General features: G+C 35.7%; 1 protein-coding gene across 3 annotated transcripts in view; it reads right to left on the bottom strand.

Moving 5' to 3' along the window:
- Positions 1-21,741, bottom strand: part of PRKN (parkin RBR E3 ubiquitin protein ligase) — a 682,323-nt gene that overhangs the window by 340,630 nt on the left and 319,952 nt on the right. For all 3 annotated transcript variants that reach the window (XM_086877979.1, XM_086877978.1, XM_086877980.1), the window contains one exon: positions 5,801-5,916. In XM_086877979.1, coding sequence (XP_086734105.1) covers positions 5,801-5,916 — 116 coding nt within the window. The remainder of the gene's footprint in view (positions 1-5,800; positions 5,917-21,741) is intronic.

Here is a 21,741-nt window from a genome sequence, read left to right as displayed (position 1 = left end):
AAAGAAGGAAAGGTAGGTGGGCTTTATTCTCCCAGATGACGAGAAATTCATGCTTTATGTGCAGCACAGGAGATGAGTGAGGTTGTATAAAATCCTCCTCACTTGTTCCCTGCTGGCAAAGGCTATGTACAATGTGACAGTGCAATAGCTTTGCCAACGCACTTTCCTGTCCCCAGATGTGCTGAGGCTGGAAGCTGTCTCACTGAGATGCAGCTGCAGTGCAGAGCTTAACAGATTCAGAGGAGGAGTAGTACGGACTGCCCTGCTGTCCTGCCATTGCCATAGGGGGCTGCCCCATTAGTGATTATAATTCAAGAGAAGGATTAAGGCAACTGAATTTCATGCACAAGGCACATCTTCCAGTAGCCCACGGTACAAGTCTTTGAGTCTGAAATCCACAGTGTGCACCTGAGAGGAAATGAAGGTCACTTGTTGGCATTTTCAGACTTGGTTCACATTTCAAAACACCACCAGAATTCTCAACAAAAGGTTTTCTCTGTATGGTTTTGCTTGTAGCAGAACTCAAATATTACAGATGTAACAAGAGTATTCTGTAAGTTACCTTATTGAGGAAAAAAAAAAGCTCTAAATCAATTAGTAAGAGTTCCTAGTGTTATATCAAATTTCATGCTTTAAATAAGTGATTCTTAAGAAATCTCATTAACTTAAGGAACATTAGGGAATAAAGCAGTAGACATTGTCCCAGATGGTCATAGTGCTTAGACAAAGCAGATTTAATTTTTAGCACAATCTTTTTCCACTCCTCTTCAAACTACTCAAGGTTTATAAAGGCAACAGAATTTAACAGAGATTTGGAGCAGAGACCACATTATCAAGATGGGTCACAGAGAGGGAAAAAGTACTTCAAAAAAGAATAGCTAAATATAGATTTAATAGCTTCCTTGAATGGCCCAAGGGGTAAATTTAGGATCCTATGTCCCAGAAGCAAAGAGAAATAGCAATTATAGGTCTAGAATAAGATGATATTTACTCTTCTGAATACACCACATGGGTAATGTCTTCCAATGGACATGGTCTGCATTTTCATCTCAGAAAACAACAGAAGATCCCTGATAAAACTCTCTTCAAATAACAGCAAAATTTACCTGAATCAAATTTGTACTACATCTTCTTCATTAAGAAAATGAACAGTTCTCGAACAAATCACAGAATATCCTGTGTCAAAAGGGACTTATAAGAACCATTAAGTCTAACTTTTATGTGAATGACCTGTATAGGGGTCAAACCCACAACACCAGCATTAGCACCATGCTCTAACCAACTGAGCTAATTGGTGGCTCTCTATCAAAAGCTGAATTTTGAAAATTCTCTCTTCAGCCATAGCATTTGATTCAAATAATCAACTAAAGATTTTGGAATTTGCAATGGAAAGGTTTTGGATACCATAGCTGTCCTGCTACCTCATCTGTTTCTTGTCACAGTCACTGATGTATCCTCCTCTGATACTCTTTCCACTTCTATTTTTTTGAAACCCAGATTTCGTATATCTTTTACCAGAAGAAAGGCAAATTATTTCAGGTGTCTCTAAACAGTATTTAAACTGTAATTAAAGAAACATTTTTACTTCAGAGCAATGTACAACATTAATCCATAACGCAGTACAACATGTAGGTCAGTAAGGAACATGATACACCTATATCAACAATAACATCATAAAGATCAAAATCCAGAATATAAAATTAGAAAAACCCTAATCCCCATAATAAACTTAGAGAGATGGTCTTCTTTTGGCACATAAAATCTACAGGTAAAAGCCACAACAAAAATCATTCACATATGCATTTATTGAGAAGCAAATGATTCTATCCCTTACCAATTTAGGAATACTAGCCCATTAAAAAAAAAATAAACAAACAACTCATCTGTCTCAGTTCTGACTCTGCAATAGAGGAAATGAACAATTAGGAGAATGTCAAACTGGTGCTGGATTGAAGGAATTACCATCTTGTACTTTGTAAAAAAAAAAAAAAGAAAAAGGACTGAAAAAGATGGCTGATTAAGAGCTAGTGAGAATCTTAGGAGGTCCAAAGTAATCTCACACAAACCAGATTAACACATTGTTATTGCCAATAACATGCAGATATTCATTCTTTATTGTCTGAAGGAGAAGAGGGCCAGTCAATGAATTTCCAGCAGGACTTCCTATACTACATTCACTATTTTCCCTCTCAGTACCAACCTTCTCCATTACTCTCCTGCCCATGGAATCTAATGTGATCACAGTCTGAATTGATTTGCCTGAAAAGAACTATGAGAAAGACATTACATCATAGTTACCCTTGAAGAATAACTACCATATACACTACTATCACCTCTAGCAGAAGTTCCCACTTCCAACTCCTTGATTAGAAAGTCCAGACAGTAGAAAAACATATAAAATTCCCGTTTAAACAAAGCAAAACATTTCTTTCTTCAAGACTATGAAGCAGGGATTTATTAGATTAGAAAAAAAAATACTGGTAACACAACACCAAATACTTCTCCTTCTGGAGAATTCTTTCTACCTATTAAGTGACAGTATGTCCTATATATCTTTTACACTTATTTGTATCTGCTGAAAGCTAAAAATAATGGTGCCTTTAGGAATTGTACCCTACCGAGTTTGTGAAAGATGACGTGAGGCATTTCTGTTCTACACATTTTATTTTCACACTACTTAAAACTGCTGTTATTCCTGAGCCTGATTTATGGGTACCCTGGGGTACTCCTAACCCCTTTTGATGTTATTTCTACTGGAAACAGTTGACACAAGCAGATCTTCCCTCGAGGATTGAGCAGTTTTAGTATTTGTTTCAACTTCCAGCCATTTGCTCAACCTATTAAGGCTTCTTCAAAGACACAGAATAGAAACCCATCACCTTGAACAGAAAAAGAATGCATAAAGGCTGCCAATTCACACTACCTCTGCTGTAGATAAGCAGAACACATTGGAAGGCATTACACTACATGGAATACTGCCTATGGATTTAGCATAGCTCTACAAGGGTGTTTGGCTTTCAAATATTTCACTCTATTGGTCAGACCTGCATGAAAATACTTACATAAAATATAAACCTAAGGAAAACTAAGTGTATCTAATGTAAACTTAAGAATAAAAACTGGCAGTAGACTAACACTGCTTCCACTTTGTATTTTTTTCTATATAGCAAAGTACACTACTGCTTTATGTAAGATTTTTAGGAGCTTTGCTAACCTTACTAAAACCATACAAGTGCTGCACACAAAATCCTGGAACTTATTACTCTGCCTGTGGTGGACTAACTGTCAATGATAAATTGATGGAAATTATATGAGATATGGTGTCGGAATAAGAGATTTGGTGTATGTTGCTGCAAATAAAAATATTTTTAAAAAATGCAAATAGTACCTTGTTGTCAACTTTTCCTGTTTGGTGTCTTTTTGTTGGTTTGGGTTTTTTTCCACAAAAAATAGGAAGGAAAATCTACTTTGAAGAACAGACACAAATTTCTTATTTTACTATAGTGAAGCTAATACAAAGTAATAGCTAATGCACCAAATGCAATTAATTCTCTTTTTCACATGAATGGTACAGAAAGATGAAGGTAGATTTCACAAAATACTTTAAACAGCAAAGTTCCCTAAATGCTACTCTTCAACTGCATAAGCATATTAGAAAGTAACTGCCACTACAATCACTTAAATATTTAACTGAAGTAAAAAGTTCACGGCTATCTATGTCATTTCTTGGAATTACATACAAATATTACAAGAATGTTGGAGAAAGGAATTAGAAACACAAAAAAACCCTGAGTGGAGATTTTTTAAGTAGCCCAAGACTTTACAGTGACCTTTTCGTAATTGAAAAATGTTTTCATTGTACAATCTGGGTCTTTCTGATGGTCAAAACTTACATTTGACCATCCTTGCAACTGGTAAAAAACAAAATCAGAAACTAAACCAATTCTTTGCATGGCTTTGATTGGAAAATTATTTTATCCTCCCAAAGATACATATGAAATTCTATTTTAACAACTTGCAGGACTTCCCATACAAAAAATAAAATAGTAAAATAGTGTGTTAGGTTTTGGTATCACATACAAATGTCTAGTATTACACAAATGTGCATGGGAGTGTTTTATGGTTTTTTAAAAAAAATCTAAATTCTGAAATATAATCAGAATTTAATGTATTGATACATTCTCAAAAATTTAGAGTTATCATAGAAATGTGTATCAATATTTTGACATGATGAGACAGAACAAATTTCTTACATTTAATGTTACCCAGAAAGGGGATTTTAGACAAGTCTTTTTCCTTATGTTTTCTTGGATTTTTGGGACATTTGTTTGTTTGTTTTTGGTTTTTGGGTTTTTTTGGGTTTGTTTGGGTTTTTTTGTTTTGGTGGTTTATGGTTGGTTTTGTTTGTTTTGTGGTTGTTCTGGGTTTTTTTAAATTGTAAACTTAACAAAATCATAGTAAATTCTCAGGAAGAGACAACTTCTCCTGCAGTCCAGAAATAGTTAGAGTTCTTGAGAACCCTGTGGACACATGTCCCAGGGGCAGGACTGTTTATCCCAAAATGCTCAGCTATTCAGCAATTTTTACCCCTTTGTTGCACTTCATGTAGATCAGTGAGCTCTTGTGAAACTTCCTGTGCCCCACACAGGAAATACTGGGACATGAATAACCCTTTTCCATTCCATCCTACTGCTAGGATAAAAAGTGTACTTTCACTGCAGATCTACAATGGTTGGGTTTCAGCTCCACAACTAACTGGCTGTGATGAAGCACCAGGTTATACAGCTCCATGCAGGACATCTGTCAGTCATTTCCATCTGGCTTGGGATTGGGGATCAGCCCCTGTACTCCTTGTATTTAGCACTACAGACATGCACTAGAGGCTTGCACTTCAATAAGCCAAATCATTCTTTTGCCCAGGGAATTTTAGAAGGGACAGGAGAACCAGCCACTTTTGAGTAGCTGAGTCTGCACCCTTGCTGCAAAATTCTGACATACCAGTTTGACAGAGACTGATATTTGGTCTTCACTTAATCTGTACCTAGGAGCCAGCTCTGTAAATTCACCACAAAGGATGCTTCCAAAACCAGCTCTTTCCAGAAGACACACCGTATAAATCAGTACAGAGTTCAAGCGTCATTTCCAATCTCTCCCTTCTGACCAGCAACTACCATTTCACAATTCTCTTTACACTTTTGTATAAAATATCTCCTGATCCGTAGATAAGTGTGTTTTGGGTAATTCTTCACTACAATGGTAGCTGTCTTTTTTGGGCAATTAGTTTTTAATCCATGCATTTGCAAGTAATGGATATTCTTGAATGTATGTGCCCAAATACCACATGCAAAGATGGATTACAGTATTTCAAACTACAATAAACACAAACATGAGAACAGATACGCTTTACTTTGATGTATAGAACAAGCACCAAAAAGTTAATATCTTCAGGAACAGTCTGTCCCCGTCAAAAATCCAGCTCTTTCCCTGGCTCTTGAATACATATTAGCAGAAAATATCTACACACTTATGCCACTATCTTGAGCACTTGAGCTTTAAGCTACAACTTAAGCAGTCAGATTTCCACCTGCAACATGACTAAGGTACATAAATATGAACTGCAATTTTACCAGCAAAACAAATAACACACCTGAAAATATAACCCATTTTTCGACATGTTACCTGGGGAAAAAAACCCAGCCTTTAAAAAGGAAAATGAACAAAGAAGAAGAGGCTCTTTGGAAGTGATAAGTACTATGAAGCACTGAGACTGTACATCTCTGACAATTTTTGTTGTACTTACCTGATATCTGTGCATGTTATACATGTGATACAGCGGCTGTTTGTTGTAATGAGGTTCAAAGCCACAGATGTTTCACTGTCAGCAGTTGGGTGTGCTCCACATTTAAAGTAAAACTCCTGAAATGTTGAAGGAGAGATAAAGAGAAGATTACATACCTGCTGCTCATGTCTTTCCTTTATCTTTGGGTAACTGACATTTGAGAGAACAGACAAATCACTACTGCCAAGAGCAAAGGAGGACAATCATTAGGAAAGGTTTACAAGGGATCCCTTGCAAAAATAGCAGTCTAGGTCTATATTTTGTTCAGTGCCTTTCCTAGCACAGAATATATCAGTGTGACACGTTCTGTGATCTCCTGGATTTATGAAAGAAATAAAAATAAAAATTCACTTCATCTAGACTTTCTCTAAGTTTAGTCATCAAAGGCAAAATACTCACCAATTTTGATATGCATTAATATTTCCACTATCTTTTCTTGTTACAGATATTACCATTTTCTGAACTCTACAACATAGAATTTTAGCTATAAAATAGCGAAGTCTGCCTTGCTTTTGTGATGTTGGACAACTTTAAGATACAATTTTACCATCATAATAAAGGAGAGCTCTACCTCTCCTATAGCCCAATATTACATTTGCAAGTATACAGTGCTTGAATACAGTGCTTCCTTTAGCCTCTCAGACTGCCTTCATTAGTATAATACTTTTCACACAAATGTGTGTTTCATTCTCTTTCCCACTGCACCCCAGGGAAGGCCATATGAAGCACAATATTCTTTGATAAAATTTTGTTACAAGAAATTGTTCTAAATGTCCAAATCACTCTAAGCATACTTAAATAAAAGTGGTCTGAAGGCACGTGCTTTGCAACAGGAGCCACAGATTAAAGTTTATAATTTCTTTGTTGCTATGAGCCCTTCTTTCCAATAACAAATTGTGGAGGTTTGTAATGAAAACAAGGTATAAATAGAATGTGAATTGGAACTTAAGGGTATAAAAACATTGGAAGAAAGGATAAGAAGGCATGAAAGAATTACAATTGTTGACAACATCAAGATACTAACATTACAGTTTATTCTCAAGAAACCTGACCTTGGTAAAAAAAATTCTAAGAAAACAAGGAAAAACCCCAAAGAAACTTCAGCAAGAGAAGAAAAAAAGACTGTGAATAAATCAGCAGCATTTCCTAATGACTCTTGAAGGTAGGACAAGAGGAAGAAAAAAAAATTACAGCTACTCTCAGCTTTTTAGGGTGAAAAAGTCACATCCAAGCCTCAGCATCAGGAACAATCCAAAAGCCATGAAAAAGACATGCTAGATGTTTGCCAGTGTTCCTACCTAGATGATGTGGACACATGCTGCAGCACTCACACGAGTAAAAGAGAATGTATGGATGAATGAGAACAAAAAACCCATCAGTTTTGTTTAATACAACTCTACAACTTCGCACCATTTCCTGCAATACTCTACTAAAAGCAGTCCAGACAGACTCCAACTTTCTCAATGCCTACAGCCATGAAGTAGAGAGTTCTTTGTCTGCAAAACAGCTGACATTTTCTGGTTTGGGGTTTTTTTCCCCAGTGGTGATGATCATTTGGCTATATTGTATATTTCTATGTAAGACAAATACAGTGGAATGCAGTACTGTACCACTCTAAGGTGGGATCTGGTAACTGGGATATGAGAATTATTAATGTAACCTTCCTCCTAGGTTAGTCCCTCCTGTTTGTCACAGAACTGCTGATATATGCAATAGATTCACCAATATATTCATACCCTGCAATAAGTGAAGGGCACAATGTCTGAGGCATGTCTTAGCAGCGGTTTAAGGGAACTATGTGGCAAGAGTACACTTTAAAGACAAGTCTATTTTTTAAAGTAATTGTTCACAAGAGTTTTGAAATACTCACCTGTAAATGTTTCTACACAGGTAAATTACCTTTGTGTCTGTTTCACAACATCAGAAGTAGTTCCAGGCAAGAAAATATTCTTAAAGTAATTCTTTGACAAGCTTTCAGACTTCCCAAGTTTTTGCTCTTGTTCCAGACACAGATAAACACACAGCTTTTAAATATCAGTGTGACCTGAAGCACTTCAGTTTCAAGTAAGTCAAAGGAACAACACATTCATCCAGAATACATGATAACCTTACACAATCTGTAACTTCAATTTATTTTCAACCTTTAAAAATGTATCCATTGATCTTTGTATTATTTGCCAATAGGTTTTGGAGCTTAAATTTCTTTTCCCTTTAATTTGAATTTATTTTGTTTGAATTAAATGTTAAGAAGGATTCATTTCAGTGCAGAAGATATATATTTCTTTGCTTCAATGCATCTTCTGTTCACAACTAAAAGAATATTAACAAATGAAAATTCCAGAATAGGTAAACTATGGGCAAGGAAACATATAAAAACATTTTTGATAAAACTACTTACCCATTATAATAAAAACTTATTTGGATCACAAACACAAAGGGTAATAAAAGTATTAAGCTCTGAACCAATTGAAATAGGTTTAGACCTCTTTTTTTCCCTAATGAGGATCTGTTTGGTCATTCCAATTGCTTTTGATAATGCCTCATAATGGTTCCTGTCACAAAAGGTATTTAATGAAGAAGGTAAATAAAACTATGTAATTCTTGTTCCACGGAAAGGCAGATGGAAAGGAAAAAATAGTCAAGAGTCTTGTGCTACAGTCCCAAAATACTTCTACTATATCATCAGGAAAATTACTTCTCAATATTTCTGTTTATCAGCCCAAACACTGCTTTAAGAAAACGCCTCTAATTAAACTTATGATGTGCTTCAGTGTTGCTGAATTGAGAACATTATGGAATGTGAAAACACTGTTTAATATAACAAAAGAAAATCTTGCCACTTTCCAAAGCTATCCATTGAAAGACTCCCTGCTTGACTAAACTGCAATTAAAGAAATAGTAAATCTTAATATTAAATAGAAACAGAAAAGAGGGCTCATTAAAAATACAGGAAAAAAATCCCTCAAGATTATGTGTCAAGTGTTTTTTCAGAAGAAACCCTGAAGATTAAAGAATAAAAGAGTTATTCACAACAGATATGTTGAGACTAGCAGTATACTCTTGGAAAATCAAACAGTATCAACCCACACAAAGCACAGTTCTACACAATCAATGCAATAGTCTCTGTCTCTGGAGGTCTGAGACCTCAGAGCTGTGCTGGGAGTTCAGAAGTACAGGGAAAGACGGGAACCAAGAATGCAATATGCCACATGCCTGAAAGTTCTACAGTAGTGTGGATTTCATTTCCACATTTATAGCATTTCTTTTTTTTCTGCAGTAATACGCATTCAATCTGTTTAAAAGCTTTTAAAAGTCATGAAACAAATGAAGTTTCCAGCTGCATATAAAAGCTGCCTGGTTTTGCATGTTGCATAAATACACAATCCACAAGTATTTATTTGTTCAGTCTACCAGATTTTCCGACACTTAACGTACTTTTTTATGCCAGGGCATATACCTATGAAGTTATCACTACAGATAGCCCATCAGCACCCAGTTGCTCCTCAATTGCTTCCAGCAATGAAATTACTTAAAACAAAATATAAAAGGGAGGAGTGTAACCACTGCTCCATCTTCAGCCTTGCATTTCACCAGGCATGGAAATATACCTATTCTTTTATTTAGTCTTTCATCCAGAGTATGGAAGCCAAAGGAGGGAAATTTTCCAGATTTTTAATTCCAAATAATTTATGTTCCAGTCTTAATCTCTGAACAGGGGTAGAGGCCTAGGAGCCAGCCAATTTAAGACTAATATTCTAAGTATGCATCAAACTGTAAAATCCATAGAAGCAGTAGCTTAGTTGCATAGTAGCATAGTTGCACAGAAGCAACATCTTAAGGTTGATATAAAAATGTGTCTAAACTTATGCTCTGTGAGACAGTACTTTTTTAATGTTGACTTCATAATTACAAAAAACCCCAAACCTTATATATATAATAACATATAATTATATATATAGTATATATATATAATAACACAGAAGGAATGAGCAAATATTCATGCAGTCTATATCAGTATCTGACTACTTCTAAAATACTTTAAAATAGAAGAAATCACATTATTCTTCCTTTCTGTATGTGTTTTTATGTACAAAAACCTTTCTGGTGACTGTGTCATTGCTCAGCAATGAGTAAGGATGTCAAGGAATTACTGAAAAAGCAGAGGCAAAATTTAGTGCTTTTTTTTACTTCTAAAAGTGAGTAGTTTTATGGTCACCTTCTACTGCAGTGAATACCTTTAGATCATTTTCTCGCCTAAAGGCATAGGTCCCATGAAATTGTGAACATTCTATTTAACACTATAAACGTCTTCCTTTTGGCAGTGTATCTGATAAATTGTTATTCAGAGAAGGGAGCAGGCATCACTCTTACACACTCTGTCATATTCTTCACTCCTGTTATCGCTTTTGTGTCACACAACATCATAAAAAGGGCACGAGGGAAGAAAAGGTTCAACGATACATGGTCAATGTTAGCTACCTTTTATGAAACTCAAGAAGAAAATGCTCAAATTCTTCAAAACCCCCCCAAATCTTCTTTGATATTTTACTAAAAATACCTCTCTGTAAACTCTGCCTTTTCAAACAAACCAGGGGTTTACATACCCCTAACTGCTGATGATAACTGAACTGTCTTCTATATGGTCAGGTAACCAACATAAGTAAGATCAAGTCATACACAAACCATCGGGGAAAGGCAGTCTGAAAAAGGCCTAGAAGAAACTTTACCCTTCTGCTATATGTTCTCAAGCCCAGTTTACTACACTGTCAGAAAAAACCGACTAGTATTTGCTAGGTACCACCAAGATAGCCTGTACCTTGCCTGGTGTACAACATATACACAAAAAATACACATTCCTCTCCTTGCTTCTCATTCTGTGCTGTTTGAGTTGGCTAAACTAAGGAAATTCAGGCAGATTTCTGATTCCCAGTTCTTAATAAGCTACAAAAGAATGTAAGAGCCTTATGGTATTTTTCCCCTCAGATGTCCACACATTTATTTAGTATTGATAGGAAAAGCCATTTATAAATATGTTTTATAGCCATTAAAGGTGTGGTTTAAATTTTTTTAAATTGTCTGTAAACTTACATCCCATTTCCAATATATCATTATAATTATCCCCATGAAAGAGAGAAAACTTCAATGCTATTGTGGCACACCCCTGTGATAATGATTCATTTGCTTTTGAAACTGAAAAATTCAGTAGATATTCAGTGGATCTGGGGACAGATTGAAGGAGGCTCACTTCAGAAAAGCTGTGGAATTAAATATTTCTTCTGGGAAAGACTGAGTTTATCTCTGTGCAAAAATATTTTCAGGTTCCCGGATCCCAGAAGAACTAGAGGCAGTAGTTTTCCAAGCCACAGAAATATGTCTGTGACAAAAACAAACAAATAAATCTAAAACATCACTGTTCACATATGGAACAGGCATTGATTTTAAAGTTACAGAAGTAAAAAACCTCAGAACTACACTGGCTAACTGCTGTGAGGAAGCTTGTAGAGCCAAAGAGAATTCTTAAAGATTGAAGTCCTGAACAACTTTGTGATAGACTCATGCATTACATAGATGAGACTGCTCCACTTTCTCCTGGAGCAAACAGTGTTTTGATGTTCTCTGGTTACTGGAAGATACCTTCCTCAAAATAGTGCCAGTTCCCCCATGCACCTCAACAAATACTCCCAAGAACCTCCAATCAGGTACTGAGCATGGTAAGCATCACCTAGTACCATTTATTTGGTGACTGCTACTCTGCATGGCTTGGCTTTGCTAAGCAACAAACAGCAGCAAACAGGAGAAAGTTATTACTCAAATATCAAATATTTGCAATAGAGTTGTGTTTGTGTTAAAAAACAACATAAATAAAACAAAAGCATTCCTATAGCTACCTACATTTTAAACAAACAACTTATTCTGTCTCTTTTATGTTTGAAATTCATCTAGAACTGTTATTATAATACTTATAGATGAGGAGTTAACCTTAGGCTCTGCTCCTGTCATCAGCACTATTTCCTTTTAAGATGTTCTCCATTCAGGAACATTTTTCTCCTACTTGAGATTCCAATCAAAATCAAACCTTTTCTCTGTGTATTTCCTGTGACTCTTAAACGTGATGCTTGATCATTGATGTAAAGATTATTCCTGAGGGCAGCTGACTTCCCTAAACTGAAAAATGCAATTTCCCCTGGGCATAGCTAAGTGAATCCCCTTCTAGGCAAAGAAGGGATAAATACAGCTCTTATGCCTCAGTGGTTAAGGACAAATAAACAGTTAACTCATTTTAAAGGGAAAAGACTTATTCATAATATTAAATTAACATTTAAACTGAATCAGTTAGGTCCTTAAGTCTGTTTCAATGTTAAAAGAAGTATTATGAATTGATCACTAGAAGCTGTATAATAATGCATGTGATTAATTGCTAATTTTCTATTAAGATTTAGCAGAGAAATATTCAAGGTTATTAAGTGACAGTGGATTTGAAGTTCCTTAGCACAGATTTTAGGAATACTTCAATGCAATTATTAAATATGTTGCTCACTTAAACAATTTACACACCAAAACTAATACAAATCTCTAAAAAGCATCATTATTACACTCAGACAACATTTCTTCACCATAAAAACACCCCTCACAAATTTAAATACTTAAACTCAATGCCTGATCTCAGACCTAAACATTCAGAATGGAATCAGAAAAATCAGCAAGAATGAAAAGACAAGCATGCCACCAATAACAGCATACTTTATATACATTTCTACAGAAATTTCCCCATCTCTTCCATATCCAAATTCACAGAATCCCTGTTGTTGAACATGTCAGAGATGGCAATTCACAGACACTTTCAAAAGTGTGGACTTCAAAAGAAATGCCTTTATGTGGCACAAGAAGAAAAACTGATATTCCAAGAGAAATGTTATATAATAAGCCTTGCTAATAAACTGACGATAGCTAAGCTGACCTCAAGCATCAGTTGAGATATCTTCTGATGTGAAGAAAGACAATGAAATGCTAATATATTAAATTTAAAAGTCTGTAAGTACTATATACTTATTTAATTTGGCATGAGACAACAGCAGCATAAAAATGTAGAAGAAATATGAGCATCTCTTTAGTATCTGCCTTCTGACCAAACCCCTTTGCCCTTCTCAAAATGCCTCTGGCTAAAAAGATCTGTTATTCACAATAAAAGCTCTTTAGTATCTTTTGTCAACTCCTTACTCAGGCTTAGTCTCGATGAAAACATCAACTTTGACCTGTGTGATGGATGGAGGGAGTGAATGTTTAAAATTATTACTACATTTCTGAGACAAGTAGCATTCAGGGGATATCCTCTATATGTGTTTTTTCAGACTTTCCTTTTCAACTATAACATTTGCAATCTAAATGTATCCAAGTGATTAAAAGACAGGTATTTCAGAGAAAGAAGTATCTGTATGTCTTACAGTATCTCCTTTTAATTCTTGGTTGACTTTAATTAAATTTATGTAAGAAAAACATTAAAAATACACAAAGCCATTTCTTTGTCTCAGAATTTAACATATTCACCATGCCTTTTATTCAGTTGACAATGTCAAAAACAATTTGTTGTATAATAATTATTTGAACAGAAATCCTTTGATATGGAAAGTATTTGAGTATAGCAGGATTATGGGACAGGAAATATACATACTACCCATGAATCCTTACAAGACCTAGTATTTTAGTTCTGACCAAGTCACGTAAAGCCAAAGTTTAGGAATATAAAATGTATCTAAAACTCATCATAAATCATTTTCATGAGACATTTTTAGGGATTGAAAATAGTAGCAGACTACTGTCATCATATCCAGATCCCACTTTTATCCACATTCTTAATAAAAATGAACAAAAATAAAGCTAAAAAAAGATCTGTTTGTGTATTTATTCCCCTTGCCAAGGAAAAAAGTTTATATCTTTAATTTTCCACAATTCATTGAAAGAACAGAGGTATTGCTGAAAATTATTTAACAGGACAGCTATAGTACCATTCAGTTTTATTCAGACATTTGATGTGATATAACCAAGATTATTGACGACTGAAAAAAAGCTTGCTGATCTATTGCTCACACTAAAACCCAATGAAGTTCTTGATTTGTTTTAAAATCAAAACAGAGGAGAAAGATATATTTAAGATTCAAATAACTGGCATGATGGATTATTAACTGTACAAGTTTATAAAGACAGCTGGTTTCTGAATAGAACATGAAACTATAGTTTTCTAGGAATTTTCTGTATAAGGAAAGCAATAAGAAATATAGTACCTATCATGCAATTTTCTTGTCTACTAGAAACAACACGGTGGAAAAATAGAACACAAGTGCCTTGGGAATCCCTTAGCTGCTGCTGCCCACACAATAGTACTTCAACCACGCAGGAAAGCACTCTGTGAGAAAGTGACTTTTCACATTTTTAACAGCAACATTCTCATTTGCTTTCATCTAAAGGCAACCTCATAACACACTTGCTTCATTTCTCTTCAAGTGGTGACTCCAGCTCAAACAATTCTGTCACTAATTATGCTGTCATTCCTTCAAGTAGCTGTATTTCCATGACACAAATGCAGAACAACCTAGTTCTTCTCTCACCCATTTTCTTAAAGTATAGACAAAGAAATGAAGGCCGTAGGGCATTGTGTGTCCTTATAATTGGTCTTCACCTGGAATGTTACTTTGTAGTGGAATCAAAGGCCCTATAGACAGCCATTCCCAAAAAACACTCACTAGGTCATAGGTACATGTGACCTATTTACAGGCCTGTGGCATGTAAAAATAGAGTAAGATAGCTTAAGTAAATAACTTTTCAATCAAAACAGCCATGCTTTCATATTATTATTTTATAAAATAATATGAAAGATTTACACATTCCTTTCTCTTAAAGATAGCAAACTCTCCCCCTTCCCTTCTCTGCTCCTAACTTTTTCATCCATACATCTATCCAATGCAATCTCTGATCAACGCTAACTTTTGGGCTGAACCAAATCTGCAGGTGTCAGGATGATTACATTATCTAGCCCAGACTACAGACCCCAACCCAAATTGTTCTGCTGTATTTGTTCACCAGTATGCATAAAAAAGATTATTTTGGAAAATATCCTTTGAATTACTAGAGCCACAGAAAAAGTCTCAGTTTCAGAGTGGCTTCTTACAATGTATTATAATCATATCCTGGACACTAGTGCTGATTCCTAGGACTAAAACTTTCCCATCAGCTACTTTTAAAGTAGAATCCAACTGTCTAAATTTGTTATCAAGTGTTTCCTGTAGAGAATAAGCTCTTTGAGCTTAATTTCCTCTGGCAAAAAGATTTGAATTTTTATGTGAACAAAAGCCAAGAAAAAGGCTCAAGGAGAGAAGAAACTAGAATACTACATGATTGTGGATCCTCAGGCTGTGCTGCTTATGGCACAGAAAGTTGCTTGCAATTACAGGTTTGAGTGATTTATTTATCTTCCAACCATGTTAGCAAGCACTTAGGGTAAAGACAACGATCAAAGCTTCAAAATAACTACAGAAAAAAAATCTAATAGGTGGAAGAAACAGAACTCCTATACTTGAGCTATAAATATTTCACAGGTGACATTTGATTGTAAGGTCTCTCAGAGAAGTTACAGATACCCACAGAGTTAACAAATCACGCCTAAGTAAACTACATAATTTGCTTAACTGACTATTAATTTTTCTTGAGTATTCTTTATGACAGCAGTAATTCCATAGTCTTGTCTGTTAATACTGAGGGGTTTTCTGCAACACATGCAGTAGATTCTTATCCATCTGGTCCTATCAGAAATGAGAAATTTAATTTTTGTCCATGCCTTGATATCAAGGGAACTGGGCAGGTTCAAATCTTAAAAAAAAGGTATTTTTAACCCAACAGGCATTTAAAAAATGACTTATTTTTGGGTTTAGGTTTCCAGCCTTTAACTAATATCACCTATGTCCTAGAGCCTCACATCCATCCATTAACCATATAGATGATCTACAAGTCTCTAACACAGCTGAAAGACAGTACTAAGACACCTTTCATTTAGCACTATGGCTGCCTCAGGGGGAGCATCAGTATTTATGTGATGACACTGGGCAGACAGAATTAGGCTGTAATACTACAGGAGTGGCTCTTTGCTTCATCTGTGTGTCTTCAGTTTTGAAAAATTGGACAGTTTGTTCTGTCATCTTCCCAAAGCCTGCCATAGATCAGGATATGAATGAGAACGAACCAGCCAAGACTGCCCAGTTATGATGGAAACAGTGAGAGGAGGAGAGGGAGGAAATGGCAGAAATGTTATTCTCTCCCTCTGTACAAGGTATGCTTGCCTTCTTAGGAGATTCAAAAATGTTTGGCACCTCCTGCATATTCTTTGAAAAAACAGTGGGGTTTTTTTTAGTTCTATTTGCTGCCCAGAAGTTTGTGGCTTTTCTTTTGATGCATGTTCTTTGTCATGACAATACATTGTTAGCACAAATACAGCTAAGTCTTAAGAGAGTGCTTCTAAATTACTTGGGTTAATTATTTGGCTCCTAATATTCCCCTTTCTACAAAAATGCTAAGGAGTAGGTCTTGTGTCCTAGCAATAGAGGCAATATCTAACTCACATAGAAGAGGACACATTAAACCACAACTTTTGAGAAAATTCTGCAGTTTTTCCAATAGTTATTTTTGTCAGGTTTGTTCAATTGCCAGAGTTCATGAAGTTTGGATAATTTTAGTAAATTTAAAATTATTTCTTTTCCCCTGGTTTCTTGGTTTAAATCTTTTCTTCTGCACGGACTGAGAAGAGAGATGGAATACTTGTGCAGTAGCACACAAACTGAGACTTTCTTAAAACAAAAAGGAGATACTCTTCACAGTAGCCAAAATATATGATAAACAGAAAAAGGAGCAATGATGCTAAACATAATCACATGAATACACTAATGCTAATAGTTGATTCATATTGCCATCTTCCAGGAAGGGGAGAGGACTACACATAGGTTTAGTTAATTTTATTTGTTTCAGTTAAGTAAAACCTCCATATGGCCTTACACAAGGAACAGCTATTTCTTCCACTTCCATGCAATGAGATAAAGAGGTTTTTTTGGCAAGATAAGTATTTTAGTCAGTATTTTAAATAGTACAGCTTGAACTATAATGTCTAGCATGAACATCTCACGAACTTATGAAATACTGATATATGTCCAGTGTTTTACATGACTCACACGTTAAAAATTCCAAATGTACACAGTATTGCTATGGAGTTGAGTAAATCCCTATCTAATAAAATGGCACTAGAGCCTAAACTCTTGAAAAGCTTTCCCCTAAGGTTCCTACAGGTTTCTAGATGCTCTTAAAAGTTACAGAGGGATGAAGGAAATGAAGTGGGTAAAAGGGACAAACAAAAAGTCCACAAAAAACCACCAAAACCCACGCTTCTCTTTGGCTAATCTTGTACTGCAAAATCTCTGAATTCCTTGCAGCAGACTGACAGTTGTCTGGCATTTAGTTTTATGCTGTCATCATCCTTTTTTCAAACATATATTCTATATGCAATATATACGGATGAGCTAGATGCAATATATATGCAAGATGAGCTAGAAAACTTAAGTCACAGTGGGAAATTCATTAGCTTCTGTATAATCTTGTTGGGAAAAAAATAAATTATGTTTCCATAATCTTACCTATAGTTTATAGCACAAGAAATCTGAAAAATGCAGTAAATAAGTTAAACAAAAGCATTTAACACAAAAGCCATATTTCATGTACATACCAGTACAGAAGAAGCCAACATTTCTCAGTAGATGACAGCACAGTGTCATATTTGAAAAGGTATTTTGCACTATTAAAGCCAGAAAGACGTGGACATTCTTCCTTTAAGACAATTTAATGCATAGATATATTATCTAGGGTAGATGGCTGTTAGCATAACTTTAGTAAAATGCTGATGAAGCCTTGATAGACTGTTTTCACTGATGTGACTTAATTTGCTTTTTCTAACAAACCATTGTCTATTTACATTGTCCTCATTGTAAAGAACAAGCAGAACCTCTCTCCCCCACAAATTAAAAACGCCAGAAGAGAATAAGGCTGCATCTACACTAACAAACAGGTTGTTGTTAAAGCCTTTCCATGGGCATTTTAGAGTAATTGAACTTCAGAGTCACCCATACAGTTGCAGGGTTAGCAAGGTTCCTGGCGTGTTTTAGATGGTGCTGACCCGCGCGTCGCCCAGGCAGAGTTAAGAAGCAGGCATGGTCTGTGACTTCCATCCCTGTTTTGGGGATGGAGAAAACTTACTGCCTATATATAGGCTATGGCCTTCAGGCATGAGGAGTTTTAAAGCAATATTTGACCTTGTGGACCTCCGAGGGACACTAAATGGGGCATGGTTTTGCATATCTCTCTACTTCTGGAAACACATTAGCTTCCTAACTGCTGCTAATTCCCAGTCCAATTTCCTCTAGTCTTCTGACCAGCCAGGCAACTGATGGCAAGACCCTTTTACCCTTCTCCACTGCAAAACAGTTTCTGCTCCACGAGTCTTTTAAATAGATTTTTACCTGTAGAAATAACATGTAAATACATACTTAGTCAAAAGAATTTACTTTAATAGAAATTCATCCCCTCAGTCTGAAAGAACAGTTATTTATTTTGAAAATGTGACTAATATATAGCAGAATCTTTAAAAGAGTATAAACAGCTCTCGAATGATTTCCCCAAACTTACATTAGGTTCTGCATTTGACATCTCAAAAATTATTTTTATTGTAAGATCTGTCTTAGAAACTAAAGTGGTCAAAGTTTAAACTTAAAAATTACCTCAAAATTCTATTTAAGAAAAAAAAAGAGAAAAGAACGCCCACAACTTTTAAATGTATTTATTGCTAAACAACCTTACTGCAAGTTTATATAAGGAAAAGGGATAATTTGAAAGATAAAAATGCATAACCAAAATCATTGCCTCGTAATGGGATACCAGAAAAATAAACAAAGGACACATTACCAAAGACATTAAACAAAAACAATTGTCTGGATGTATTGTCTTAGTCACAGTATTTTAAACACACCATGTTGAATCCCCAAGGCTGTGAATACACGGGTTTCAAGCTGACCCTAATTTACAGGTGTGTGGTGGCAGAGCCAGACACAGAAAAACTGATCTGTTTCACTCCACCTCCCGGGTAGGATGTAGATCTTGCAGAGGTAACTGCGCAAAACTGGTCTCACAAATGTTGTGTCCATGCAAACATACAAGTCTATTATGACGTTTATTATGACACATCTTTTTTCAGACCCCGAAATTCTCCCATAGATGGCATAAGCAATTAATCAGCCAGCATTCGCCAAACACTGCCCTGTGCTTACCCCAGCCTTCACACTTCCCTTGCTGCTATTCCTTCTGTACAGACATCATCTCATTTAATAGCCACAAGCTCACAACCTGGAAACAAACTTTCCATCATGCAGCCTACATATTCATGAATATGTAGTAGAGAGTTAGGAAGACCTTGGATAAGTACATAGCATAAAATAATCAATTTGGGGCAATTCGTAGCCAAAATGAAAATTATAGTTGTCTGTAAAATACACACTTTGTTCTTATGTTCAGGCCTGCAAATTATCAAAAATGTGCCCTTTAAATTTCAGAGAGAAGTTATAGCTGGATATCAGGTGTGGTTTTGCCTTGCCTGCTTCACATGCTCACAGTTTTAACTCCTCATTTAACCATATCATGCTATGATCCAGTCTTGAGGAAATAATCCTCACCACTTAAAAAGGCCCTGCCATAGAAAGATGATCCAGCCCTTACAACAGTAAGTAGTCTGCCCAGTCACTTTTTTCAAATCCATAATAGGATGTACCTCAGCAACACCTTGGAAAACACACACAGAAAAGCACATACATACAGTATGTATTCTACATACAGAAAGTAGAAAACCTGAATACATACAGAAAGTAGAAAACCTGAATTTAGGTTTTTCCTGAGCACACAGAGCTCTTTACTCAGCTCCTAGCAGAGTAGGTATGCAGCTGCATTCTGACAGACACCTAGCTCATGCACTCAGTATTTTTTCCAGCCTGGCACATCAAATGCTGAATCAGTTTTGAACTCAGAGACTGGAACACAGAACAGTACAGCCCAGGCACAATACGCTCTACACTCAAGATTATCATCTGCAAAAGAAGCTAAGCCCAAAAGAAGATCAAGATCCCCTGTGTACTGCTCCCATTGGTAATTCTAGTATATTTCAGACAAAAGGCACAGAAACCACAACTACTCTCGGTCACAAGCCCAATAGTGATGGTGGTGTCCTATTGCAGTAACTTTAAAGTTAAAGCACCTTTTTCTCCATGGACTGTATGAAACAAGAAGCAAATGTTTCACTTATATCAAAAGACCACCCTCAACAGAAATTAATTCCAAAGAAGACAACACTCCTTCCAGACTAAATTGGTTCAGATCCCTGCATTGTCTGTTATCAAGAACAAGATATGGGCTGTGCCTTTACCTTATTGAAAGCTGGAACACCAATAACATTGAGTGCAATTTTTCCAATGGGTATTTCCCTTGCTCTTGAAGAGCATAAACAGAGAGAATAGAAATTCATGGGCAATAAGATAACACAGATAACACACCAATGCTTTCATTGAATTGAAAGAGAGTTCCAGCTGTGTAGTTCTCATACATCTATGGATCCGAACCACGTTGTAATGGAGATTCCTGACAGGCACCCTAAAACATCACAATTCAAAACTGGATAGGCAGCAAAACCATCTGAATGCTGCTAAAAACAATCTGACTTTCTCTAGACGCATGAAAAATAAGCAAAAAAAAGAATACAGAACAATAAATCTTGTTGTTGCAGTGTGCCATCTCCTAGGTAACCCATACTATTTACTCCGATCTACTCCCAGTCACAGGAGCTTTCTCAAAACCAAACTGAGAAACAGGCCTTCAAGGCACCTCTGCTCATGGCAGAAAGTTGGAACTAGACAATCTTTAAGATTCCTTCCAAGCCAAACCATTCTATAATTCATTCAAAGCATGTTCCAAGATGCTAGTTAAAATATTGAAAATTAATTCACTATCTGATGTATGTGACATTTTATAAGCTCTAAAATTTAAAGAAACCCAATTAACAGAATAAGTAGTGTTACTTTAAGTACAGCTGTAAATATTATGTTAATGTTATGTGCATTATTTGATTTTAAGAGCTTTCAACCTTGCATTTTTTACCACTTGAATTTGTGGGTGCTTTTTTGGGGTGGTTAGTCTGGGGTCTTTTGTTTTGGCAGGAGGGGAGAGGACAGGATAATATGGATCAAATGTTTTCCATCATGGCTCTTCTCTTGTTCATATACTTTGCATATGTATTCCTATATATTTTCTAGGAGTATTTATGACTTTTACAGTTACTTAAAAAACTAAAGAAATCAATGTTTAAATAAACTGTAAAAGTTTATTAGGTCAGGTTTATCTGAGGTAAAAAAAAACAATAAAAAACAGGTAGAAGATTCTCATGGAACACAAATGCTCCAGCAAAACCTGTAAATTACAAGAATTAAGTTATCACAAAAAATCCTTATTGACAAGTTAGTGATCCTGCAAGCAATGCACTACTGCCTACCAGTATTTAAGAATAAGCTTCCAGAAATCAATTTGTTTGTGTGTGCCACCTCTAGAACACATAAAAGTCATAGCACCTTTAATAGGTATCTCCACAGCAAATGTCATTACTTTCCCCCATTTAAAAACTCAAATTCATGTAGGGCTAATATTTTTGTATGTAAAGACTGAGATATGCACAATTACAGCTCCTCCTTATGGCACTGTAATAGCGATGCTTGGTGAAAAGTTACTTCTTAGTAATTAGTCCATAGGCACTAGAAAAATCCATTTCTTCTGTGCAGCAG

Source organism: Cyanistes caeruleus, chromosome 2, assembly GCF_971803275.1.
Source record: "Cyanistes caeruleus chromosome 2, bCyaCae1.hap1.1, whole genome shotgun sequence".
In the NCBI taxonomy this organism is placed as follows: domain Eukaryota; kingdom Metazoa; phylum Chordata; class Aves; order Passeriformes; family Paridae; genus Cyanistes; species Cyanistes caeruleus.
This window is presented reverse-complemented; position numbering and strand designations above follow the sequence as displayed.